Source organism: Schistocerca serialis, chromosome 9, assembly GCF_023864345.2.
Source record: "Schistocerca serialis cubense isolate TAMUIC-IGC-003099 chromosome 9, iqSchSeri2.2, whole genome shotgun sequence".
Classification (NCBI taxonomy): Eukaryota; Metazoa; Arthropoda; class Insecta; order Orthoptera; family Acrididae; genus Schistocerca; species Schistocerca serialis.
Genome location: NC_064646.1, coordinates 283,199,544 through 283,227,393, shown reverse-complemented (window position 1 = coordinate 283,227,393; position 27,850 = coordinate 283,199,544). Strand labels below are relative to the sequence as shown.

The 27,850-nt window shown below is 44.9% G+C and overlaps 1 protein-coding gene across 1 annotated transcript in view; it reads right to left on the bottom strand.

Moving 5' to 3' along the window:
- LOC126419552 (hydroxyproline dehydrogenase-like) overlaps nt 1–27,850 on the bottom strand; it is a 180,386-nt gene that overhangs the window by 43,584 nt on the left and 108,952 nt on the right. The window contains exons 7-8 of the mRNA XM_050086742.1: nt 19,708–19,868; nt 92–285 (exon numbers count right to left, since the gene is read on the bottom strand). Of these exons, the coding sequence (XP_049942699.1) occupies nt 92–285; nt 19,708–19,868 (355 nt within the window). The remainder of the gene's footprint in view (nt 1–91; nt 286–19,707; nt 19,869–27,850) is intronic.

Below are 27,850 nucleotides of genomic sequence, written 5' to 3'. Positions count from 1 at the left end.
TAGGGAATAGCTTCGTATGTCACATGTGCTCAGGTACTTCTGGAGATAAGTGTGCTATGGCGAAAAAGCACGATGGATGGAGTGGATTTACCGAGTGGTATGGATATCTGCTCGGCCATCCCGTAGATCTGAGCGAACGCTATGTCCTCTTGGTCAGGTCGCACTCCGAGCTGCCCCAGCTTCTCCACAGCGTGGTGGATGGCGCTCTCGTTGTGGGTCGCAACCACGAGAAAGCTGCGTCTCTTCCGGTTCTCAACAACGTAGTCCAGGGCCTGATCCAGCACTCTGCGAACATACAGGATGAGATAGTTCTGTACCAGCACACCAAAACTCAAGAAAGAAAAATATCAGCAGAAAATATGCGGGAATCGCTGTTTGTTCAAAATTACTTTAGTCTGAAGTCAGTTACGGCGGAATTACACTGGTGTGCAAACCTTAAGGGCGACAGAAACTTCTGCCTGACCTGTCACTCCCAAGAACCATACTTGCATGAAAATTGGTCTGCAGGTAGAAAGAACTGCAACAACATAGGACAAAGGGTAACAAAGAAATACATAATGAGACGAGCAGAAATAACACTTTTACTCAAAGACAATGATTACATTGAAGGCAGCGCAATCATTATGATACCCTGGACATTCCAAAAGGCAGTACTTAATATGGTGCGTGATGACCATAGACGCAACACATGCTCTGCAACGTGGTCCCATGCTGGCGACACTCTTGGAAAGAAGTTCTTGTGGCAGGCCGTTCCATTCCTCCGCCAGCGTGGTTCACAGCTGCTAGATGGTCGTTGGCGCATGTGGACGTCCTGAAGTACACTACTGGCCATTAAAATGGCTACACCACGAAGATGACGTGCTACAGACGCGAAATTTAACCGACAGGAAGAAGATGCTGTGATATGCAAATGATTAGCTTTTCAGAGCATTCACACAAGGTTGGCGCCGGTGGCGACACCTACAACGTGCTGACATGAGGAAAGTTTCGAAACGATTTCTCAAACACAAACAGCAGTTGACGGGCGTTGCCTGGTGAAACGTTGTTGTGATGCCTCGTGTAAGGAGGAGAAATGCATACCATCACGTTTCCGACTTTGATAAAGGTCGGATTGTAGCCTATCGCGATTGCGGTTTATCGTATCGCGACATTGCTGCTCGCGTTGGTCGAGATCCAATGACTGTTAGCAGAATATCGAATCGATGGGTTCAGGAGGGTAATACGGAACGCCGTGCTGGTTCCCAACGGCCTCGTATCACTAGCAGTCGAGATGAGAGGCATCTTATCTGCATGGCTGTAACGGATCGTGAAGCCACGTCTCGATCCCTGAGTCAACAGATGGGGACGTTTGCAAGATAACAACCATCTGCACGAATAGTTCGATGACGTTTGCAGCAGCATGGACTATCAGCTCGGAGACCACGGCTGCGGTTACCCTTGACGCTCCATCACAGACAGGAGCGCCTGCGATGGTGTTCTCAACAACGAACCAGGGTGCGCGAATGGCAGGTTCTGTTTACAACATCATGATGGTCGCATCCGTGTTTGGCGACATCGCGGTGAACGCACATTGGAAGTGTGTATTCGTCATCGCCATACTGGCGTATCACCCGGCGTGATGGTATGGGGTGCCATTGGTTACACGTCTCGGTCACCTCTTGTTCGCATTGACGGAACTTTGAGCAGTGGACATTACATTTCAGATGTGTTACGACCCGTGGCTCTACCCTTCATTCGATCCCTGGGAAATCCTACATTTTAGCAGGACAATGCACGACCGCATGTTGGAGGTCCTGTACGGGCCTTTCTGGATACAGTAAATGTTCGACTGCTGCCCTGGCCAGCACATTCTCCAGCTCTCTCACAAATTGAAAACATATGGTCAATGGTGACCGAGCAACTGGCTCGTCACAATACGCCAGTCACTACTCTTGATGAACTGTGGAATCGTGTTGAAGCTGGATGGGCAGCTGTACCTGAACACGCCATCCAAGCTCTGTTTGACTCAATGCCCAGTCGTACCAAGGCCGTTATTACGTCCAGAGGTGGTTGTTCTGGGTGTTGATTTCTCAGGATCTATTCATCCAAATTGCGTGAAAATGTAATCACATGTCAGTTCTAGTATAACATATTTGTGCAATGAATACCCGTTTATCATCTGCATTTCTTCTTGGTGTAGCAATTTTTATGGCCAAAAGTGTATATCCCCCAATGTATCTCACACGTGCTCGATGGGAGCTTGGTTCGGGAACGGGCAGACCAGCCCATTCGCCGAATATCCTCTCGTCCCAAGACCTCCCCCACCTGCGCAGTTCGATGCGGTCGCACACTGCCATCCACAAAAATGAAGTCAGGGCCAAAAGCACCCCCTAAAAAGACGCACTTGGTGAAGGAGTAGTGTCACAATAACGCTGATCGCTGAGCGCGCCATGTTCAAAGATTTGGAGATCAGCATACAGTTGTTGTCGTGTGGGAAGATGGTGATCACACCCTCCATTCTCAGTGAATACTCGTCCTCGCAGAACGGATACAGAAAAGATTAATGTGGAAGTAATAAAAGAGAAGGTCCCAGAACTGTTGCCTATTAAAAGTTATAACGCAGAGAGAGTGTTAGGAACAGAAAATTGATCGAAGCCGGAAGTGAATAGCAACGAAATCCTAAGTTCAGGCTGGAATATTTATCGCGAGGATAGATTAGTCGCCAGTGGTGGCGGCGTATTGACTTCAATAAGGAATTCGATAATATCTGATGTGGTTATCGAGGATTCAGAATGTGGAGTAATCTGGGTGAAGATAAGAATCAAAGGTCGGTCAAAAGTGGTATTTCGATACTTTTATGGACCACATGAGTCAGGAGATACAGTGGTAGAGGACTTCAGAATATTGTTAATAACTTTCCTGAACATATTGCTGTAAGAAGGGGTGACTTCAACTTGCAATGTATAGATTGGAAGAGAAATGCTATCAAAACTGATGCCAGAGATAGCGATTCGTGTCTGTTATTCTGAACGTCTTGTCCGAAAATTACTTCGAACAGATAATTAGAGAACCAAGTTTAGAAGGAAACATCTTAGATCTCCTATCTACAGACAGACCTGAACTTAACCGAATCAGTTACCGTAGAGAGAGATATCAGCGGTCGTATGGCTGCGCTAACAACAATGACTACGGGTATTACAAAGAATGTTAAGAAGCAGGAAAATATTTTTGTTAAACAAGAGTGACAGATACAAACTGCAGAGTCTCTGAATAGTCAACAACAAATATTCAGTCCTGAGGACGAAGATATGGTGCAGAAATGTAAAAAAAAATCAGGAGCGTCATTCAGTATGTCTTACACAAGTGTGTTCCGAGCAATGTCGTAAGGAATGGAAAAGACCTACTGTGGTTTAACAGACGTGTTACAAAACTGCTACGTAAACAAAGAGAGCATCACAGAATCAAGAGACGTCTAAACCGAGCAGACAAACAAAAGCTTAACGAAGCGGAAACGAACATAAGGAGGCTAATTAGAGAAGCGTTCAATGAATCTGAACTGATCGGATTAAAAACTCTAATAGGTTTTAGTCTTACATAAAAGCGATTCAAAGTCATCTATCCAGTCACCCAGTGACCGCACAGGTAGCGAAACAGAAGGAAATGAAGAGAAATTCCGAAATTGTTTCTCCGTGGAAAACGGTAATACGGTCCCGCCTTCCAATCATCGTACGAATTGTAGATACTTGAGATATACGAGCACAGAATAGAAAAGCAACTATAAATGCTTAGTAGTGGAAAGGTATCAGGAGCAGATGAAATAGCTGTAAGATTCTATGAAGATTATGCGAAAGTACTTGTTGCCCTTCTAGCGGGACTTTGTCATAGTTCTTTCGCTGGCACAACAACGGGTACCTAGCGACTGGAAAAAAGCGTAGGCCATAGCCGTTTTCAAGAAGGGTTGTAGGCCAGATGCACATAATTATAGACCTACATCGTTGACTGCAATCTGTTGTAGAATTATGGAATATGTTTTATGCTAAAGAATTACGACTTTTTGGAGAACGAAAACACAGGCGCATCAAACAACATTTATAAGGGAATAACCAGTAGCTGTTTACTTCACGCCTTGTGTATTTACGTAGCACATAACGTCATAAACAACAGCATTTTTCTCCTGCAATAGAGCTGACTTTTTTGCATAAATATGTTATCCAATGAAAATACCTTCATCAACATACGTTCTTACTTATGCACAGTACAGGCATGAGCTCTATTCTGTTATTGTAAAACGTGAATCATTTTTCCTTTTCAGATATCTGGCATCGCTTAAGGAAGAAAACTCAATGAAAAAATAATACAATTCAGTTTGCCATGAAAATGATGCAAAATAACAAAATAAAGGGTAAGATGATACAAAAGCACAAAATCCACAACTACAACACGAGCAGCGCGGCGAAAATAGGTTACTTTCTGATATGATCAGACAACGAAACAGGCGATCTCTTAGTACTATGCGCGAAATTTGACCATTGTGCATCACATTTAGCTGAAATGATCTCTTTTCAGAAAACTCCGACCGATTTCTGGTTTCGAGCAGATGAAAATGTGATGTATTTTTTCGTTCAGATAATGCGTTCTTCAAAACTCAATAACAATAAAATGGTAGAAAATTCGCTAACGTCGACAGAAAACCCATGTTCGTTAACCGTCCGTACATTGTCTTAATAATTTTTTGCTACAAAAAAACTGAAATGAAAACGTAGTGTAACTCTTACAAAACACACTAACCCCAATTCTACATTTTTACACTGAATAGTTTGCGAATTGAATAAAAAGTAAGATGCTATGTTTTGTGCAGGACATAGTAACTCTGCTTCACGTTTCCATGTGTTCCTGCCGAATGATGAGTCCTGAAGTACGGGGACAATCTATAGTTCTATTTAAAATTAATCTTAACTGTAAAGCCATTCAAAAAATTTACATTTAACGCAATAAAAATACACAAAATCCTCAGTCACATTATACATGTAATCTCAGTAATTACGGCACTGTGCACCTTCCCTCTTTGTTGTTCATGCTTTTGGAAAAAAATGAATACTTGCATTGAATTTTTCTTAGTATTACTATTTTCTTGGTTATTTCCACTTTGACGTTTTATGATTCAGTATTCTGAGATTTATTATTTTTTCTTTTAGAAAGTTCACCACATTTAATAATTTTTATGATCTTATGTCAGTGATGTAGAGGTTTGAGGAAAAAACGTAAACAAGAAAGTAAAAAAAGAAAAAGTGAAAAACTTATATACTTTACGACATTAAACATGTAAAACTTCAAATTAACTAACAAGTAACTATACAGCCTTTCCTACTCGCCTTCTAACCAACTAACCTTTTAATTACTATGCAACTGATTAACTGTGAGTGTAATGTCATATGTTACAATTCCTGTTTCGCCATGTGCATCCACAATGCACTGAGCAAAAGGCTTAAGCATGTTCCCAGTTCGTCTATGAATACTGCACGAAAACCACAGCTAGTTTTCCGTTCAGTATTCGCCGAAACTGGAAAATTCATAATCTCTTGATGGTTAAAATATCCAAGAGTGGCACATACAGGTTTCATGATTTCACATATGCTCCATCAGTAACAGCTAAATTATACATTGTCTAGCAGTGATCGTTTCCATAATGTAGTCTGCAGTTACACGTGTTCTGTTGCGATATCCGTAAACCACTTCAAGTTACTGCCAGGTCTGTTCCCTAAACAGGTCACGACCGAAACATTCGATGTCCTTTCTGCCACTAAGCTACATGACATATCTAATGGCTAAAATAGGGACAAGATGTTAATCTGCAATACTCTTTCTCTCTGTCTGTTCTGCTCCAATCGGCTTATCCGAGGAACATTCTGTCAAAAAGGCTCTCACTTAATATTCGGTATCATTTTATTCCAACTTTATTTTTGTCATTACATTTTTCATTCCTAAAGTACTGAAGCTGCAAAAATTTTTTTTTCCTGAATGTTATTACCGTTTATTTTTGCAGGTATTATTATAATATTTACACCCAAGCAAACAGCATAGATGTAAAAACGATAAACTTGAAAAACTATACTTGTAAAAGCCTTATATATTCAGTAAGCAATTTATGATCCCTTGTAAAAAGAATGAACCAATAGCTAAATTTTAATTCTTAGCTTACAATACTAATAAAGAATTTTCATATTCAAAGTACGTTTTGTTTTACAGGAAAACAAATACATGATACGTTTTATAACAGGTAATGAAAGAACATTCACTTAAGTAAAGCAGGTTTCGTACGAATGTGACAGGTAATGTATGGAATATATCAGGAATTATTCTAGAAACTGTGGAGAGGGGAAGGATGAGGGAGGGCAAGGTGTATTTCTTGCGCTAAAGCAAGGAAAAATCTGCATTAAAACATATTTGGAAATCTCGTTTTTCAGTTATTAAATAAAGATCAAAGTTATCAAGCCAGAAAATTATGACAAATGTTCATAATGTTCTCCAATTGCTTCTGCATTTGCATGAGCTCCCAAGGCTTTTGTGAGTGTGTGTAAATCCTCCTCCTACAGTTCAGGGTAGATGCCAGCAACAGTTGAACAGTAATATCTGGGCAGGAATTGCAGCTGGCTGATGGTTAAGTCATAAGTTCTCCCAGCATATATTATGAGGAATTTATTGAAACATGCCATCAGGGCCTTAAATACAGTCATGGGGACCCAGGGCAAGTACAACATATAAACTGGGGTCCACTACCACACGTACAGAACCACCCCTCTTCATCACATTCCCATTTCAACAAAACGTCGCCCACACATCGTCTTTCACAGCCAGTCCCCCACTCCTTTTCCTCTGACATACACGAGCGCCAAATTACACCATTACTCTTGTCGCTCTCCTCTCACTTGAATACAAATACTAAAATAAGGAAAAACTTAAAAACAGCATTTTATTTTCAACATTTTGGTGAAGCAAAACATAACCTTAAAAATTTTTCCCCAATTTACCCATACCTGCAACACCTATTCATCCCCGCGTCATTGCACATAACAAATACTGCACACAACTCAGTGTACATTTTAAGTAAATACAAAACCTCAGCTGCACCGCCTCGGTCGTCCCAAGCTAGGTACGACCCTACAACACTAAAGCACACAAAAACGACGCACCATGAAGCGGTTACGCAAATTGGTCACAAATTGATAATGATACAAGTATCGACGGAAATCCAAAACTGTAAACTTTGGCCGCCGATGGATGCATGTGTTATGCTGTAGAGCTATTTAACCGTGCAGCTATCAAGGATGATAAACAGGGGACGTGTCGATACCACGGCATAAAGTCTTCGCGAATTTCATTCCGTGCACTCAGCCGCACAGAAACTATGCCTCGCAGACAGGCGCAAGGGCAATATAGCTATACAGATGTCCGCATTTGAGAGGGAATATGTAGAAGCCGTAAGACGGTTGGAGTTAATAGCGAATCGCTCGACATTTGAATAGGAGCGATGCCGCAATTCGACAGTTCTGGCAGGAATGGGCGACCCAGGATCGAGTACGGCATCAAGAAGGAAGCGGTCCACCCTGAGGGACAGCAGAACGAGAGGACCGAGCAATCGTGAGAGAGGCACTCACAGCCCTGGATTCATCATTATCATTGATCCGTCGAGCAGTTGGTGTTGACCGTTAACATGCCGCTCACAATAGGGGTCTGAACTCAGCGTTGCTGGTGCTGACTATCACTGATCACTGAATACAAACAAGCCCATTTGCTTTGGTGTCGGGCACATTCGGCATGGAATCTCACTGACTGGAGTAGAATTGTCTTCAGAGATGAGTCCCGCTTCGAACTGAGCCCCGACGACCAGCGAAGACATGTCTAGAGACGACCAGCGAAGACATGTCTAGAGACGGCTCTGATAGATACCAACCTGAGAGTCGCCCACAGACATGGCCCGACAACCAGAAGTGATGTTCCGACCAGCGAAGACATGTCTAGAGACGACCAGCGAAGACATGTCTAGAGACGGCTCTGATAGATACCAACCTGAGAGTCGCCCACAGACATGGCCCGACAACCAGAAGTGATGTTCTGGGATACCATTTAATTTCATAGTGGGACCTCTTTGGTTGTCAACTGCGACACCCTTACAGCACAGCAGTACGTAGACAATACTCTATGCTCCATTTTGTTGCCCTTCATGGCATGCCATCCGGGGTTACATTTAAGCGAGTAATGCCCGCTCTCACACGGCGAAATTTTCAGCAGCATGTCTTCGTGCTTGTCAGATCCTGCCTTGGCCAGCAAGGTCGCCGCATATCTCCTTAGTAGAGAACGTTTGGACCATTGTGGGCAGAGCCCTATAATCAGCTCGGGATTTTGACGATCTGACTGACGCGTCAGCTGGATAGAATTTGTCAATCAATGCCAAGCCGAATACACATTTGCGTAAGGGACAGAGGAAGACCTTATTAATCAGCTCAATTTGTGAAGCTCTTCCTCTTGAATAAAACGTGCACTTTTTCTTAAAATTGAAATCATTTGTTTGTCTATACATGTACATCACTTCTTTCGATTTCCGTCCCATTCGGATAATTCCTTCGTGATGCGTCTTTTTTATGTCTTAGTGTGTATTATCGCTGGATGGTTGGTTTCCTTAATTGTGTGGCGATTATTTACCGTATATCTCTCAGAGTAAACAACACATCGCCATGTGGCGCAGTAGTAAACAATACAGAGGTCTCGGCAGCGGCCAACGAAACTATTTAGCATTGGTTTGAAACGTGGCGACCGGTGAGCAACGTGAAAGTGCCTGTGCCCGGTAAGATACCGGGAAATGCAGTCGGAGCATGGAGCAACGACGGCAGTCCGAAGGTAAGGCAAACAAATATCAGAGTTCGGACAATCAGTGGCATCCCAAACACAGGCTTCAAATCGACTGTACCTTTCTGCAGACGCATAACAATCTCTTAAAAGTAACAATCTCTCAAAGGCATGTACATTTAATGAATGTGGAGGTCTTCTATACTACAGTTACGTTCAATGTAGCTGTATTTTGCGTGCCAGCCATCTAGACTGTTTATGTCTGTCTGTTTGAGGTAGTTTGCGTTGGAGAAGCATGAGTTTATAAACCTAGTAATTAAAGGAAATTCAGAATACTGTGAGTTATACTCGCTCTTACGAAGCATCCATGTCAAATGAGCTCTGTATCGGTCGTATAGACTTTGTCCAACAAATCCAGGGTGTCATCGGGGTGTCTTGTCAGCCACATTTTCCATGCATATATTTTAAGAAGTAATACATTTTTATAATACTTTCCGTTACTGAGGAATTTCAAACTAAGCCGCATTTTTGCCAGACCACTAATTTGCCCCTTAATTCATAGGTGTTTTATGAATTTTATGAACGGGGTTTTGGAAGTGTTGTTTCTGCAGTAGAAAGAATATGTAAGTTGGAACTTAAATAGTGGCAACACTGCTGTGGAGACTCTATGCAATGGAAACTACTATTGTCGCTGATAGCACACTTTGTTGACATACCTACTTTACCTCCGAGCAAATGGACTCGCCCGTCCCACGTCACCGGCATGCGCACAATCGAGGAAAAACAGTCTCTCGTGAGCGAGCGATCTAACGTAACGGTGTAACTATGTTTTCGAAACAGGAACAACGGAGTTGGATCAAGATTGAATGCCAGAGGTCGTACAGCACGACAGTGTCCTCAAGGTCTTCAAGACGCGTGCGGGGAATCGGCTTTGCCGTACAGAACAGTGGCACGTTGGATAAAAGCCTTCAACGAAGGTCGGCAAACTGTGGCGGACATGCATCGGGCAGGTCGTCCTAGCGTCTCTGAAGAAGAAGTGCATGCTGTTGCCGCGTTAGTAGACAGTGATCGACGCCATACGATTCGTGAGCTTGCCCACGATACCGGATTAGAGCATACGATTGTGCTTCGAATCCTGAAGGAACGCCAGGGCATTCGAAGAATTGTATCACTATGGGTTCCGCATGCCTTGACGGAAATGTAGAAATGGATGCGTTACGAGGCTGCTCAGACGCAATTGGAGCGCTATGAGCGCGAAGGAGAGGCTTTCTTACGCCGTATCGTAACACTGGATGAGACATGGGCCACATCGTATGAGCTAAAACTGAAACGCCAATCCAGCGAATGGCGTCATTATGAGTCGCCGCGAAAGTCGAAAGTGCGTCAAAGCCCTGTTTTGTTGTTGTGGTCTTCAGTCCTGAGACTGGTTTGATCCAGCTCTCCATGCTACTCTATCCTGTGCAAGCTTTTTCATCTCCCAGTACCTACTGCAACCTACATCCTTCTGAATCTGCTTAGTGTATTCATCTCTTGGTCTCCATCTACGATTTTTACCCTCCACGCTGCCCTCCAATACTAAATTGGTGATCCCTTGATGCCTCAGAACATGTCCTACCAACCGATCCCTTCTTCTGGTCAAGTTGTGCCACAAACTTTTCTTCTCCCCAATCCTATTCAATACTTCCTCATTAGTTATGTGATCTACCCATCTAATCTTCAGCATTCTTCTGTAGCACCACATTTCGAAAGCTTCTATTCTCTTCTTGTCCAAACTATTTATCGTCCATGTTTCACTTCCATACATGGCTACACTCCATACGAATACTTTCAGAAATGACTTCCTGACACTTAAATCAATACTGGATGTTAACAAATTTCTCTTCTTCAGAAACGCTTTCCTTGCTATTGCCAGCCTACATTTTATATCCTCTCTACTTCGACCATCATCAGTTATTTTGCTCCCCAAATAGCAAAACTCCTTTACCACTTTAAGTGCCTCATTTCCTAATCTAATTCCCTCAGCATCACCCGACTTAATTAGACTACATTCCATTATCCTCGTTTCGCTTTTGTTGATGTTCATCTTATATCCTCCTTTCAAGACACTGTCCATTCCATTCAACTGCTCTTCCAAGTCCTTTGCTGTCTCTGACAGAATTACAATGTCATCGGCGAACCTCAACGTTTTTATTTCTTCTCCATGAATTTTAATACCTACTTCGAATTTTTCTTTTGTTTCCTTTACTGCTTGCTCAATATACAGATTGAACAACATCGGGGAGAGGCTACAACCCTGTCTTACTCCCTTCCCAACCACTGCTTCCCTTTCATGTCCTTCGACTCTTATAACTGCCATCTGGTTTCTGTACAAATTGTAAATAGCCTTTCGCTCCCTGTATTTTACCCCTGCCACCTTTAGAATTTGAAAGAGAGTATTCCAGTCAACAAAATGATTGTGTTATCCTAAAGGATTACGTTCCTCCACGGCAGACCGTCAGTGCACAGTATTACTGTTCGTTATTGAAGCATCACCTGCGACCAGCTTTGCGAAAGAAGCGGTGACACTTTCTGCACAACCCATCCATCATTTTGCACGACAATGCGCGGGCGCATACATTGTGCAGTTGATCCAGATGTCATGAAACTGACACATTTCAGTCACATTTTTCTAGAAGCAATGTGTGATATCTTCCATAGCAGATGGATGTGTAGGGATGGACTAGTTCCATTGCCTGCATATTCCTCCCACCTCAAACCATAGGATAATTACAAGCGATGCCATCTTAAACTGTTGGTTTATGCAGCAGACGCCCACAACACAGGGGCGCCGCCTCATCAACGTGTCATGGAAATCTATGAAAGCGTTCGATGACACCCAGCGGTGTTTGAGCGGGTGCGAACGCTTGCGTGTGTGAAAGGATGAAGAGTACATTTTGAACGTTTATTAGGAATTAGTATATTTACATTTATTATTACATGAATATTTACAACCGAGAAACTCAGAATGAAATTTTCTCTCTGCAGCGAAATGTGCGCTGATAAGAAACTTCCTGGCAGGTTAAAACTTTGTGCCAGACAATGACGGTGAAGCACTTGGCCGCGAAAACCAAATGACCCGAGTTCGAGTCTCGGCCCGGCACACAATTTTAATCTGCCAGAAAGTTTCAACCGAGAAACTTGCTTAGCTTATGAGTTTCATTTCTTCTTCTCTAAAATATGTACTTTCATATCTTATCTGAAGTTTCACATCCGTTCTTATGTCCATGCTCTTATGATTCCAATTCTCGGTTTGTCTCCAAATTGATGTCTACATCTAAATCTACATGACTATGCTGCGATTCACACTTAAATACCTGGCAGAGATTTATCGAACCACTTTCACACAATTCCTCTAACGTTCCACTCTCGAACAGCGCCCGGGATAACGAACCCATAAGCATTTCCATGCGAATTTATTTTCCTTATTGTGTTACAATGATCATTTTTCCCTATGTAAGTGGATGTGAATAAAATATTGATAATTCGCGCCAAGTGTTATGAACACAGGTCTATCCTGTCCCATTTCATCTGTGATGCTAATTTCCTGGAGACCTCTTTCAGATTCAAGCAGCCAACTGTTCGTAACATTCCTTGAGATGAATAAACTGACAATCGTTCTGGTCAGCTTGACAATTCATTCTGGAAAATTTGACCTTTTTACTGACCTTTGTTTCGTACCTACAGGTGTTAATTTTTCGATTTGGCAGTGTTAGTGGTAGAGGATGGCCAAATGCCCTTCCTGTTGCCCCCCCCCCCTCCTTTCCCCCTTCCAGGACGGAATTTGTATACCCCATCTGCCTGGGTCTAGTGTTCTCCGCGTGAAATTGCGCGAACGTTTTCTAAATGTTTGCCAGTCGTTCAACCGACAGGCGGGACGCTTGGTACCACCTCGGTATTCACATATTCGCGTGTGGGAAACAGCCTGAAAACCTCATTCAGGCTTGCTGACACAGGCACTTGTCATTAAACCACCCGGTAGATTCGAATCGGGACCGGCGCGCCTCCTCGAATCCCGGAAGCGGCGTGCTGAGGTGCGCGGCTATCCCGGCATAATTTTTCCTGAAAATTTGACCGTAAAACTTCAATTATCTCTTCAGGAAAGTCTCAGAAATATTTCTCAATATTCTGTTATAATTTCTAAGATTTCCTGTTCTTTCAAATTCCACTTATGCAGACTCATCAAACATGTTTTTGAGAAGATTTATTTCTAGGTTTTTTATATTTTTATTTAAAGATCTGCGTCTAATTATCCAAGTTTACGAAGTGTATTATGCTTGCGGTCTCATTACTTTGTTGTTCTGTCTTAGTTATATGTTCTGGGATATTATTAGTTTTTTAGTGTTGTATCTCGTCGAAGGGATCCTGTAGGCTTTTATTACGCTTAGAGATTCTCTCTCTGTTTGCTTCACTATTTAAGCTACAAGGCTGGATGATTTCCTGTAGTTATCTGTTTATTATTTGAGGTATTTCGCCGAAATTAGCTACCACAGGATGTACATTAAGTTTCCTCTCGTTTACATCTGTTTCTACACTCCTGGAAATTGAAATAAGAACACCGTGAATTCATTGTCCCAGGAAGGGGAAACTTTATTGACACATTCCTGGGGTCAGATACATCACATGATCACACTGACAGAACCACAGGCACATAGACACAGGCAACAGAGCATGCACAATGTCGGCACTAGTACAGTGTATATCCACCTTTCGCAGCAATGCAGGCTGCTATTCTCCCATGGAGACGATCGTAGAGATGCTGGATGTAGTCCTGTGGAACGGCTTGCCATGCCATTTCCACCTGGCGCCTCAGTTGGACCAGCGTTCGTGCTGGACGTGCAGACCGCGTGAGACGACGCTTCATCCAGTCCCAAACATGCTCAATGGGGGACAGATCCGGAGATCTTGCTGGCCAGGGTAGTTGACTTACACCTTCTAGAGCACGTTGGGTGGCACGGGATACATGCGGACGTGCATTGTCCTGTTGGAACAGCAAGTTCCCTTGCCGGTCTAGGAATGGTAGAACGATGGGTTCGATGACGGTTTGGATGTACCGTGCACTATTCAGTGTCCCCTCGACGATCACCAGTGGTGTACGGCCAGTGTAGGAGATCGCTCCCCACACCATGATGCCGGGTGTTGGCCCTGTGTGCCTCGGTCGTATGCAGTCCTGATTGTGGCGCTCACCTGCACGGCGCCAAACACGCATACGACCATCATTGGCACCAAGGCAGAAGCGACTCTCATCGCTGAAGACGACACGTCTCCATTCGTCCCTACCATTCACGCCTGTCGCGACACCACTGGAGGCGGGCTGCACGATGTTGGGGCGTGAGCGGAAGACGGCCTAACGGTGTGCGGGACCGTAGCCCAGCTTCATGGAGACGGTTGCGAATGGTCCTCGCCGATACCCCAGGAGCAACAGTGTCCCTAATTTGCTGGGAAGTGGCGGTGCGGTCCCCTACGGCACTGCGTAGGATCCTACGGTCTTGGCGCGCATCCGTGCGTCGCTGCGGTCCGGTCCCAGGTCGACGGGCACGTGCACCTTCCGCCGACCACTGGCGACAACATCGATGTACTGTGGAGACCTCACGCCCCACGTGTTGAGCAATTCGGCGGTACGTCCACCCGGCCTCCCGCATGCCCACTATACGCCCTCGCTCAAAGTCCGTCAACTGCACATACGGTTCACGTCCACGCTGTCACGGCATGCTACCAGTGTTAAAGACTGCGATGGAGCTCCGTATGCCACGGCAAACTGGCTGACACTGACGGCGGCGGTGCACAAATGCTGCGCAGCTAGCGCCATTCGACGGCCAACAGCGCGGTTCCTGGTGTGTTCGCTGTGCCGTGCATGTGATCATTGCTTGTATAGCCCTCTCGCAGTGTCCGGAGCAAGTATGGTGGGTCTGACACACCGGTGTCAATGTGTTCTTTTTTCCATTTCCAGGAGTGTATATGCGATTATAATTAAAGGTTTTAGGGCGTAAGTTTGTATGGACGTTTTTTTCATTGTTTTGACTTTAGCAATCCGTTCCTAAAGTATGTAAAAGTAATTCTTTTTAAAGTACGTCAAGTTCAGATTTATGTCAAATCCTACGGTCTCCTGGAGGAGGTGTAACTAATTTAAGCTTTCAAGTCGATGCAATCGAACGATACGGCTATATACGTCACATGTTTTGATACTCGCAAACTCAGTGATCATGCGTGTCGCGCGTGGCCGTCTAAGCCGGCCCGATAGCTCAGCCTGTTCGGTCAAAAAGAAAGAAAGAAAAAAAGAAAAACTGATAGAAGTATTCAACGATGAACTAGGAGTGTCGTGTGACGTTCGCTCAGATCAAATGAAGAGGACAATGACAAACAAAATGAAGGGGAAAAAAACAGTAAAACATTTGTCTGTCAACCGTGAGTTCGCGAGATCGAACCTCGGTCGGACGACAGATTTTCCAGTCTTCGTTTTAACCTATCCTTCACCTCTCACCGATGTGAGAAATCGCCAGAAGCAACACGTGGGCCCGCATCTCGTGGTCGTGCGGTAGCGTTCTCGCTTCCCACGCCCGGGTTCCCGCGTTCGATTCCCGGCGGGGTCAGGGATTTTCTCTGCCTCGTGATGGCTGGGTGTTGTGTGCTGTCCTTAGGTTTAAGTAGTTCTAAGTTCTAGGGGACTTATGACCACAGCAGTTGAGTCCCATAGTGCTCAGAGCCATTTGAACCATTTTGAACCAACACGTGGGTTCGATTTCACAGTAAATTATAGGTCCACTTTCCCAGGTCAGATAACTCGGGAAGGTTGGGGACACGCAAGTCGCTGAAGTGGCATCCAATAGGAAGACTTGCCCCTGGCCACTAAAGTACACGAAATAATAATTATCTGTCATAATGTTAAACACCTGAACATCGAAAATTGAAGTACCAATTTTTAACATTAATTATACAAGGAAGCTAATGAAACTTACATAATTCGAAAGGTTCACAGCCATAGGTGTGAACAAAGAAATAATGTGTACGCACCGCTGAGAGAGGTCAAAGAAAAGTAGACATCAGAAAACGCATATGATGAAAGTTTCCCTTTTCTCTCGCTCTGCTACCAACTCCTAACCCGCGTACCGATCTGGTGCTATTGTAGAAACGAGCTGTGAAAGTAACAACGTTTCGTAAAGTCTCATTCTAGGGACTTTCATGTTTAAATGTTGCAGATGGCTTATCTGCAATAACGCATCTCGAATGCACAACTGCTAGGCCGTTGTTGTCAGCAGTGGGAAACAAAACACCATAGTAACGAAGCCTTCGGAGCCAACATAGATTGTACGAGTACCTAACATTGTTTACTGGAATCGTTTCTTCGTTAGTTCTGTGTAAGGGTAAACGGAACTAAATTTGTATTCATTTGCTGCCATTAACACAACATTTGAAGCACGTTCATGATTTGCAGTTTCTTTATTTTGAATAGGTATGGCTTCCCTCAAAATACGGAAAACGATATTTGCTTTGGGTTATGCCTCGAAGAAGAGCGCTGACGGGTTGGATTGAAGACGAAGAGTTAGAGAGAGAAATTTGTCCTTGACAGATTAACAGGAATAATGTGGCCATTGACAACAATTCTGTTTTGAAAGATACATTTAAATGTGCACCCCGACGTAATCCCAAATTTTAAAAGTCGCCTGCTTCCTCTTCGTCCTTTACTCTCTTTTCCTCATAGCGTTCGAGTAACAACCAAAAATCCGCACTGTGTTCATGTAAGAACTATGAAAATGCATAAGAATAAATTCCAATTAATTATATAAAAATCTGAATTTCGTTACATTATATACAAAGTTAGGCAACGACCTTGTCGCAGTGGATACACTGGTTCCCGTCAGATCACCGAAGTTCAGCGCTGTCGGGCGTGGCCTGCACTTGGATGGGTGACCATCCAGGCTGCCATGCGCTGTTGCCATTTTTCGGGGTGCACTCAGCCTCGTAATGCCAATTGAGGAGCTACTCGACCGATTAGTTGCGGCTCCGGTCAAAGAACACCATCATGACGATCGGGAGAGCGGTGTGGTGACCACACGCCCCTCCTATCCGCATCCTCCTCCGAGGATGATACGGCGGTCGGATGGTACCGATGGGCCACATGTGGCCTGAAGACGGAGTGCTATATACACAGTTGGTCTAATTTCGGCCACAGGCGATACTAGTAAACGTAATTAAGTTTCATAAAAACGTTGTCGGATAGAGCAAGGAAAATCTGTGTACCAGAGCTGCTTGACGCAGAATTAAAACACCTCAGCAATACATAGCGTTGTTGTTGTGGTCTTCAGTCCTGAGACTGGTTTGATGCAGCTCTCCATGATACTCTACCCCGTGCAAGCTTCTTCATCTCCCAGTACTTAATGCAGCCTACATCCTTCTGAATCTGCTTAGTGTATTCATCTCTTAGTCTCCCTCTACGGTTTCTACACTCCACGCTGCCCTCCAGTACTAAATTTGTGATCCCTTGATGCCTCAGAACATGTCCTACCAACCGATCCCTTCTTCTAGTCAAGTTGTGCCACAAACTCCTCTTCTCCCCAATTCTGTTCAATACCTCCTCCTTAGTTATGTGATCTACCCATCTAATCTTCAGCATTCTTCTGTAGCACCACATTTCAAAAGCTTCTATTCTCGTCTTGTCTAAACTATTTATCGTCCATGTTTCACTTCCATAGATGGCTACACTCCATACGAATACTTTGAGAAACGACTTCCTGACACTTAAATCAATACTGGATGTTAACAAATTTCTCTTCTTCAGAAACGCTTTCCTTGCCATTGGCAGTCTACATTTTATATCCTCTCTACTTCGACCATCATCAGTCATTTTGCTCCCCAAATAGCAAAACTCCTTTACTACTTTAAGTGCCTCATTTCCTAATCTAATTCCCTCAGCATCACCCGAATTAATTCGACTACATTCCATTATCCTCGTTTTGCTTTTGTTGATGTTCATCGTATACCCTCCTTTCAAGACACTGTCCATTCCGTTCAACTGCTCTTCCAAGTCCTTTGCTGTCTCTGACAGAATTACAATGTCATCGGCGAACCTCAAAGTTTTTATTTCTTCTCCATGCATTTTAATACCTACTCCGAACTTTTCTTGTGTTTCCTTTACTGCTTGCTCAATATACAGATTGAATAGCATCGGGGAGAGGCTACAACCCTGTCTCACTCCCTTCCCAACCACTGCTTCTGTTTCATGCCCCTCGACTCTTATAACTGCCATCTGCTTTCTGTACAAATGGTAAACAGCCTTCCGCTCCCTTTATTTTACCCCTGCCACCTTCATTATTTGAAAGAGAGTATTCCAGTCAACATTGTCAAAAGCTTTCTCTAAGTCTACAAATGCTAGAAACGTAGGTTTGCCTTTCCTTAATCTTTCTTCTAAGATAAGTCGTAGGGTCAGTACTGCCTCATGTGTTCCAACATTTCTATGGAATCCAAACTGATCTTCCCCGAGGTCGCCCTCCATTAGTTTTTCCATTCGTCTGTAAAGAATTCGCGTTAGTATTTTGCAGCTGTGACTTATTAAACTGATAGTTCGGTAATTTTCACATCTGTCAACACCTGCTTTCTTTGGAATTGGAATGATTATATTCTTTTTGAAGTCTGAGGGAATTTCGCCTGTCTCATACATCTTGCTCACCAGGTGGTAGAGTTTTGTCAGGACTGGCTCTCCCAAGGCTGTCAGTAGTATTCAGAGCTTAAGGATGGTTATTCCTTCGTTGAGCTGAAAGGACAGTGAAGACCACCGTGTAGAACTCATAGTAATGCTCAAGCGCCGATGAAATCGAAAGTTTTCCTGCCATTCTTTAAGGACATGACTGACCGCGTGGGAAAGGTCTCGAAAAATCGGAACATCGCGGTAATTTACACACCCACACGGAAGATACAAGACCATCTAAAATCGGCCAAAGATGTTCGCCAACCGCTGGGAAAAGCTGGAATTTATAGGATTCCGTGTAGCTGTGGGGAGATGTACATGAGTACTTGAAAAAGAACTGTCAAAAAACGACTAGAAGAGCACAAGGGCAATTGCAGGAGACGGGAGACTTACAGATCAGCTGTTGCGGAACATGCTTTACAGCCAGGAGGCCAACACATTCATTTTGATAAAACTCAAGCACTGGCAGCCACAAGCGGATACCACGAAAGGCTGTACAGAGACGCCATAGAGACTTTGAAACGTGCCAGGAATTTCAGTAGGAAGGAGGAGGGCGTGAAATTGAATGGAATTTGGTTTCAGGTGCTGAAGAAGATGTGTATCAGTCTTCCAACCAGTCGACAACGGCCAATTGCGATCGCGTATTCAAAACCAGTGACGTCACGCCACTGCGCGGGACCTTCGCGGAAGCGGAATTTTGCTGTAGTCAGTAGCGAGCGGGGTGTGACTCGGACATTCGACAGAGCTCCGGTCCTTCTTGGAAAGTCCTCCGCAGGTGGAGACGAAATGTCGGGTTTTAAAGTGAAATCCCTTCGACCACGGCATAATAGCCCGGAATATTTCATTGATTGTGGCAATTCCGGCCGTGAAAGTTTACATTTTACGTAATTAAGTTTGTGCAGAACCCCCAGTGCACTTGTTCTTCTTATACTTGTCCGGTTTCTTTTATTGTATCAAAAGGCAGATTCAGTTTTACTAAAAAGTATTCATTAACAACATCGAATACGACCCATACGCCATTATCAACTCTTTATTATATATATAAAATAACAACAATTGCAGAAGCCCTGTGCCCAAAAGCAGTGTGCACAAAATAATAAAAATAATTCTACTACAGCCTGTATCAATATAAAAATTAGATCGAGTACTAAGGAAAATGTACTTACTTGCAGTAATTGATTCCTGTGGCCTCATATGATTCGCAGGTTAATGGGACAGGTTGCTGCCTCTCCTTTTCCAAGTAAGCGCCTCGGACGAGTTTTGCTGCAAAACATGCTCCAAGCTCTTCCAGTATTTTAAGTTCTTGTGAGAGCATGTCAGAGGCGCCCTTTAAATTCCAACAAGAAGAAGATTTCTGTGAAAATTGTGGGGAGAAACAGGTCGGACATGTTACTAGAGTAAACCAGAGCGTAAGTTTCCCTAGTGCTGTTAATAGAAACAGCTGCCTAGAATGATTTATTCGAACGTTATACAGCACTCGTTGGGCAGTTTCTCTATACAGTCGCAGCACGTAATGAGATTTTTTATTACCGTGGAGTAAAATTTGGTGCCTTAGAAATCTGCTGCCTTTGATTTTAATTATTGTGTGACAGCTGCCTGTACCTTTTAGCTACTGTTAAAATGTTGACCAGATAGTAATTTCTTCAGGCGTAAGAGTAGATGGAAAACGGCGGGAGCAATAGCAGAACTGTAGTACGGACGACAGAAATGTCTTGTTCTCTATGGTTCGCCGTGAATCGGGATACATCGGGCAAATGGCCTCTTAAGCACTAAGCACTAAGAGCAACAAGACTGCCAACTTCAGAGATCAGCCAGATCTGGGCTCTTCACTTTTATTGTTCAGTCAGCTGCGAGATGGACGCAGAACTCCAGTGGTAGAAATTTTTGGAACTGCGCAGAATAAAATGACCAAGCAAATGGGTGGGCCCTCTGCTGCAAGAACGAATAACTAAGGGTATGTTCAAAGTTTTCTGTCGTTATCTGAGAAAATATGGTAAGATGTCTTTCACTTACGCGAGAATGTCAGTAACAGTAGTTCTTGGCGTTCTTTCGTCGATTTTTTTACATAACGAGACACGAAAGCAATGGGCTAATTACTTTCGCACCCTTAGTATTTGACCGTTCGACGTGATGTCCTCCGATCCTTGTGAAATAAGAGTTCCAGAATAGTGGTACTGGTACACTGAAAATCCAGCATTGGACTTATCATTAGTTTCCGCTATTTACCATTCTAACTAGCCGACAGGTCATACAGTCTCATACCGTCTCGCGTGTATCAGCTTTGGAGTACGTTTCCTGTTGCTGCACTGTCTGACATACACAGTAATGTACACTCCTGGAAATTGAAATAAGAACACCGTGAATTCATTGTCCCAGGAAGGGGAAACTTTATTGACACATTCCTGGGGTCAGATACATCACATGATCACACTGACAGAACCACAGGCACATAGACACAGGCAACAGAGCATGCACAATGTCGGCACTAGTACAGTGTATATCCACCTTTCGCAGCAATGCAGGCTGCTATTCTCCCATGGAGACGATCGTAGAGATGCTGGATGTAGTCCTGTGGAACGGCTTGCCATGCCATTTCCACCTGGCGCCTCAGTTGGACCAGCGTTCGTGCTGGACGTGCAGACCACGTGAGACGACGCTTCATCCAGTCCCAAACATGCTCAATGGGGGACAGATCCGGAGATCTTGCTGGCCAGGGTAGTTGACTTACACCTTCTAGAGCACGTTGGGTGGCACGGGATACATGCGGACGTGCATTGTCCTGTTGGAACAGCAAGTTCCCTTGCCGGTCTAGGAATGGTAGAACGATGGGTTCGATGACGGTTTGGATGTACCGTGCACTATTCAGTGTCCCCTCGACGATCACCAGTGGTGTACGGCCAGTGTAGGAGATCGCTCCCCACACCATGATGCCGGGTGTTGGCCCTGTGTGCCTCGGTCGTATGCAGTCCTGATTGTGGCGCTCACCTGCACGGCGCCAAACACGCATACGACCATCATTGGCACCAAGGCAGAAGCGACTCTCATCGCTGAAGACGACACGTCTCCATTCGTCCCTACCATTCACGCCTGTCGCGACACCACTGGAGGCGGGCTGCACGATGTTGGGGCGTGAGCGGAAGACGGCCTAACGGTGTGCGGGACCGTAGCCCAGCTTCATGGAGACGGTTGCGAATGGTCCTCGCCGATACCCCAGGAGCAACAGTGTCCCTAATTTGCTGGGAAGTGGCGGTGCGGTCCCCTACGGCACTGCGTAGGATCCTACGGTCTTGGCGTGCATCCGTGCGTCGCTGCGGTCCGGTCCCAGGTCGACGGGCACGTGCACCTTCCGCCGACCACTGGCGACAACATCGATGTACTGTGGAGACCTCACGCCCCACGTGTTGAGCAATTCGGCGGTACGTCCACCCGGCCTCCCGCATGCCCACTATACGCCCTCGCTCAAAGTCCGTCAACTGCACATACGGTTCACGTCCACGCTGTCACGGCATGCTACCAGTGTTAAAGACTGCGATGGAGCTCCGTATGCCACGGCAAACTGGCTGACACTGACGGCGGCGGTTCACAAATGCTGCGCAGCTAGCGCCATTCGACGGCCAACACCGCGGTTCCTGGTGTGTCCGCTGTGCCGTGCGTGTGATCATTGCTTGTACAGCCCTCTCGCAGTGTCCGGAGCAAGTATGGTGGGTCTGACACACCGGTGTCAATGTGTTCTTTTTTCCATTTCCAGGAGTGTATATGTTGTCCAAACCACAGCAGAACTGTCTGCAATAAACCCGGAACATGGACGCCCTTCTGACAAAATGGTTCAAATGGCTGTGAGCACTATGGGACTTAACTGCTGAGGTAATCAGTCCCCTAGAACTTAGAACTACTTAAACTTAACTAACTTAAGGACATCACACACATCCATGCCCGAGGCAGGATTCGAACCTGCGACCGTAGCGGTCGCGCGGTTCCAGTCTGTAGTGCCTAGAACCGCTTGGCCACTCCGGCCGGCGCTCTTCTTACAATGCACCACTCTTGTTGTGCAGTAGTGCCCATGTCCTAAGCAGCATAACTTCGGTGACCTTACGGGAACCGGGGCGGCAAGGCCTTCACATAACGCGAACTCGTTCGCCGATGCCACTCTGCCTCATCAGGGGCCGTACAGCCACGGCTTGTAAGCCGGCCGCTGTGGCCGAGCGGTTCTAGGCGCTTCAGTCCGAAACCACGCTGCTGCTACGGCCGCAGGTTCGAATCCTGCCTCGGGCATGGATGTGTGTCATGTCCTTAGGTTAGTAAGGTTTAAGTAGTTCTAAGTCTAGGAGGCTGATGACCTCAGATGTTAAGTCCCTTAGTGCTCAGAGCCACTTGAACAGCTTGTAAATAAAGACGGTACGCCAGGGCTGAGTTCTTGTGAATACACAGTTGTCCGCGTCCCTCGTAGTGATGCACAATAATTCGGAACAGGTCATCCATGCCAGACTGTATCAAAATCATCACATTGATGGAACAAAGATAAGACAAGTTGACGTTGCGAATATTTTTCACATTGTTGTTTCCAGACTGTGGAAAAAGTTCCAGGAAACGCATTCAATATCAGAACGGCATCACGCAAGCCCTAGATGCGACAGCAGCTCAGGACCGGTACGTAATGATATCTGCACGGAGACACTATACAAAGATAGTGACTGCTCTTCGCCAAGAGCTTCGAGAAGCCACAGGGGTTACCAAAACGCTGTTCACAAAGTGCGAATAGGTTTACATCCTGCCGACAACTCTGTTCGCATATGGAGGCGAAAAGGAGAACGCATTCATCCCTCAGTGACTGTGGAACGTCACCAACAATCCGGTAGCTCAATCGTATTCTGGCCAGATACACTAAGTGATGAAAAGTATCCGGACACCAGGCTGAAAATGACTTGCAAGTTCGTGGCGCCCTCCATCAGTAATGCTGGAATTCAATATGGTGTTGGCCAACCCTTATTATTGATGACAGCTTCCACTCTCGCAGGCATATGTTCAATCAGATGCTGGAAGGTTTCTTGCGGAATGGCGGCCCACTCTTTACGGATGCCGCACTGAGGAGAGGTATCGATGTCGGTCGGTGAGGCCTGGCACGAAGTCGGCGTTCCAAAACATCCCAGAGGTGTTCAGTAGGATTCAAGTCAGGACTGTGTGCAGGTCAGTCCATTACAGGGATGTTATTGTCGTGTAACCACTCCGCCACAGGCCGTGAACTATGAACAGGTGCTGGATCGTGTTGAAAGAAGCACTCGCCATCCCCGAATTGCTCTTCAACAGTGGGAAGCAAGAAGGTGCTTAAAACATTAATGTAGGCCCGTGCTGCGATAGTACCACGCAAAACAACAAGGAGCGCTAGCCCCCTCCATAAAAAACACGCCCACGCCATAACACCATCGCCTCCGAATTTTACTGTTGGCACTACACACGGTGGCAGATGACGTTCACCGGGCATTCGCCATACCCACACCCTGCCATCGGATCGCCACGTTGTGTACCTTGATTCGACACTCCACACAACGTTTTTCCACTGTCCAGTCGTCCAATGTTTACGCTCCTTACACCAAGCGAGGCTTCGTTTGGCATTTACCGGCGTGATGCGTGGCTTATGAGCAGCCGCTCGTCCATGAAATCCAAGTTTTCTCACCTCCCGCCTATCTGTCACAGTACTTGCAGTGGATCCTGATGCATTTTGAAGTTCCTGTGTGATGGTCTGGACAGATGTCTGTCTACTACACATTACGACCCTCTTACCCTCTTCAACTGTCGGCAGTCTCTGTCAGTCAACAGACGAGGTCGGCCTGTACGATTTTGCGCTGTACGTGTCCCTTCACGTTTCCACTTCACTATCACATCGGAAGCAGTGGACCTAGGGATCTGACCACGTTCGAAATCCGTGAGTTCCGTGGAGCTCCTCATTCTGCTCTCTCACTATGTCTAATGACTACTGAGGTCGCTGATATGGAGTACCTGGCAGTAGGTAGCAGCACAATGCACCTAAAATGACAACCGTATGCTTTTGGGAGTTTACAGATACTTTTGTTCACATACTGTGTCATGTATGGCCGCCGCACACACTCGTTTCAATTGAAGGCAACATGACTGCAGCAGTGTATGAAAACAACACTGTCCGACCAGAGTCAGTGATTTCACAGAGGCTGTAGGGTAAGGGTTCACTCCAGTATGATAACACCCGACCTCATCGTGCTCGCAGTGTGTGTCAGTATCTGGCAGGACGCTGGATCCGAAGAAAGGATTGGCCATCATGTTCACTGGACATGGACTGCATAGAGTGTACATGGATCTTGCTCAAAGGAGCAATTTGTAGTCGTCAACATCCTACATTAACGATTGAAGCTCTCAGGACTGCTGCCATTGACGAGTGGGACAATATGTCTCAGGGGGCCTGCAGTGAGTTGGTACTGAGCAGGTCCCTTTGCATTCAAGAGTGCCTCTGTGTTCGTGGATGGCCTACACGTTATTGAATAGTGCACTGAACACATCATTTTATGCTGTGGTACATTGCAACTTTGTTTTTTCGGATAATGTTCCTTTTTCATTTCATAATGGGTTCAACCCCCCCCCCCCTCCCCATGAACCATGGACCTTGCCGTTGGTGGGGAGGCTTGCGTGCCTCAGCGATACAGATAGCCGTACCGTAGGTGCAACCACAACGGAGGGGTATCTGTTGAGAGGCCAGACATACGTGTGGTTCCTAAAGAGGGGCAGCAGCCTTTTCAGTAGTTGCAAGGGCAACAGTCTGGATGATAGACTGATTTGGCCTTGTAACAATAACCAAAACGGCCTTGCTGTGCTGGTACTGCGAACGGCTGAAAGCAAGGGGAAACTACGGCCGTAATTTTACCCGAGGGCATGCAGCTTTACTGTATGATTAAATGATGATGGCGTCCTCTTGGTTAAAATATTCCGGAGGTAAAATAGTCCCCCATTCGGATCTCCGGGCGGGGACTACTCAAGAGGATGTCGTTATCAGGAGAAAGAAAACTGGCGTTCTATGGATCGGAGCGTGGAATGTCAGATCCCTTAATCGGGCAGGTAGGTTAGAAAATTTAAAAAGGGAAATGGATAGGTTGAAGTTAGATATAGTGGGAATTAGTGAAGTTCGGTGGCAGGAGGAACAAGACTTCTGGTCAGGTGACTACGGGGTTATAAACACAAAATCAAGTAGGGGTAATGCAGGAGTAGGTTTAACAATGAATAGGAAAATAGGAATGCGGGTAAGCTACTACAAACAGCATAGTGAACGCATTATTGTGGCCAAGATAGATACGAAGCCCACACCTACTACAGTAGTACAAGTTTATATGCCAACTGGCTCTGCAGATGACGAAGAAATTGAAGAAATGTATGATGAAATAAAAGAAATTATTCAGATTGTGAAGGGAGACGAAAATTTAATAGTCATGGGTGACTGGATTCGAGTGTAGGAAAAGAGAGAGAAGGAAACATAGTAGGTGAATATGGATTGGGGCTAAGAAATGAAAGAGGAAGCCGCCTGGTAGAATTTTGCACAGAGCACAACATAATCATAACTAACACTTGGTTTAAGAATCATGAAAGAAGGTTGTATACATGGAAGAACCCTGGAGATACTAAAAGGTGTCAGATAGATTATATAATGGTAAGACAGAGATTTAGGAACCAGGTTTTAAATTGTAAGACATTTCCAGGGGCCAGATGTGGACTCTGACCACAATCTATTGGTTATGACCTGTAGATTAAAACTGAAGAAACTGCAAAAAGGTGGGAATTTAAGGAGATGGGACCTGGATAAACTGAAAGAACCAGAGGTTGTACAGAGTTTCAGGGAGAGCATAAGGGAACAATTGACAGGAATGGGGGAAAGAAATACAGTAGAAGAAGAATGGGTAGCCTTGAGGGATGAAGCAGCGAAGGCAGCAGAGGATCAAGTAGGTAAAAAGACGAGGGCTAGTAGCAGTCCTTGGGTAACAGAAGAAATATTGAATTTAATTGATGAAAGGAGAAAATATAAAAATGCAGTAAATGAAGCAGGCAAAAAGGAATACAAACGTCTAAAAATGAGATCGACAGGAAGTGAAAAGGGCTAAACATGGATGGCTAGAGGACAAATGTAAGGATGTAGAGGCCTATCTCACTAGGGGTAAGATAGATACTGCGTACAGGAAAATTAAAGAGACCTTTGGAGATAAGAGAACCACTTGTATGAATACCAAGAGCTCAGTTGGAAAGCCAGTTCTAAGCAAAGAAGGGAAAGCAGAAAGGTGGAAGGAGTATATAGAGGTTCTATACAAGGGCGATGTACTTGAGGACAATATTATGGAAATGAAAGAGGATGTAGATGAAGATGAAATGGGAGATATGATACTGCGTGAAGAGTTTGGCAGAGCACTGAAAGGCCTGAGTCGAAACAAGGCCCCTGGAGTAGACAACATTCCATTGGAACTACTGACGGCCTTGGGAGAGCCAGTCCTGACAAAACTCTACCATCTGGTGAGCAAGATGTATGAAACAGGCGAAATACCCTCAGACTTCAAGAAGAATATAATAATTCCAATCCCAAAGAAAGCAGGTGTTGACAGATGTGAAAATTACCGAACTATCAGTTTAATAAGACATAGCTGCAAAATACTAACGCGAATTCTTTACAGACGAATGGAAAAACTAGTAGAAGCCGACCTCGGGGAAGATCAGTTTGGATTCCGTAGAAACACTGGAACACGTGAGGCAATACTGACCTTACGACTTATCTTAGAAGAAAGATTAAGGAAAGACAAACCTACGTTTCTAGCATTTGTAGACTTAGAGAAAGCTTTTGACAATGTTGGCTGGAATACTCTCTTTCAAATTCTAAAGGTGGCAGGGGTAAAATACAGGGAACGAAAGGCTATTTACAATTTGTACAGAAACCAGATGGCAGTTATAAGAGTCGAGGGACATGAAAGGGAAGCAGTGGTTGGGAAGGGAGTAAGACAGGGTTGTAGCCTCTCCCCGATGTTGTTCAATCTGTATATTGAGCAAGCAGTAAAGGAAACAAAAGAAAAATTCGGAGTAGGTATTAAAATTCATGGAGAAGAAATAAAAACTTTGAGGTTCGCCGATGACATTGTAATTCTGTCAGAGACAGCAAAGGACTTGGAAGAGCAGTTGAACGGAATGGACAGTGTCTTGAAAGGAGGGTATAAGATGAACATCAACAAAAGCAAAACAAGGATAATGGAATGTAGTCTAATTAAGTCGGGTGATGCTGAGGGAATTAGATTAGGAAATGAGGCACTTAAAGTA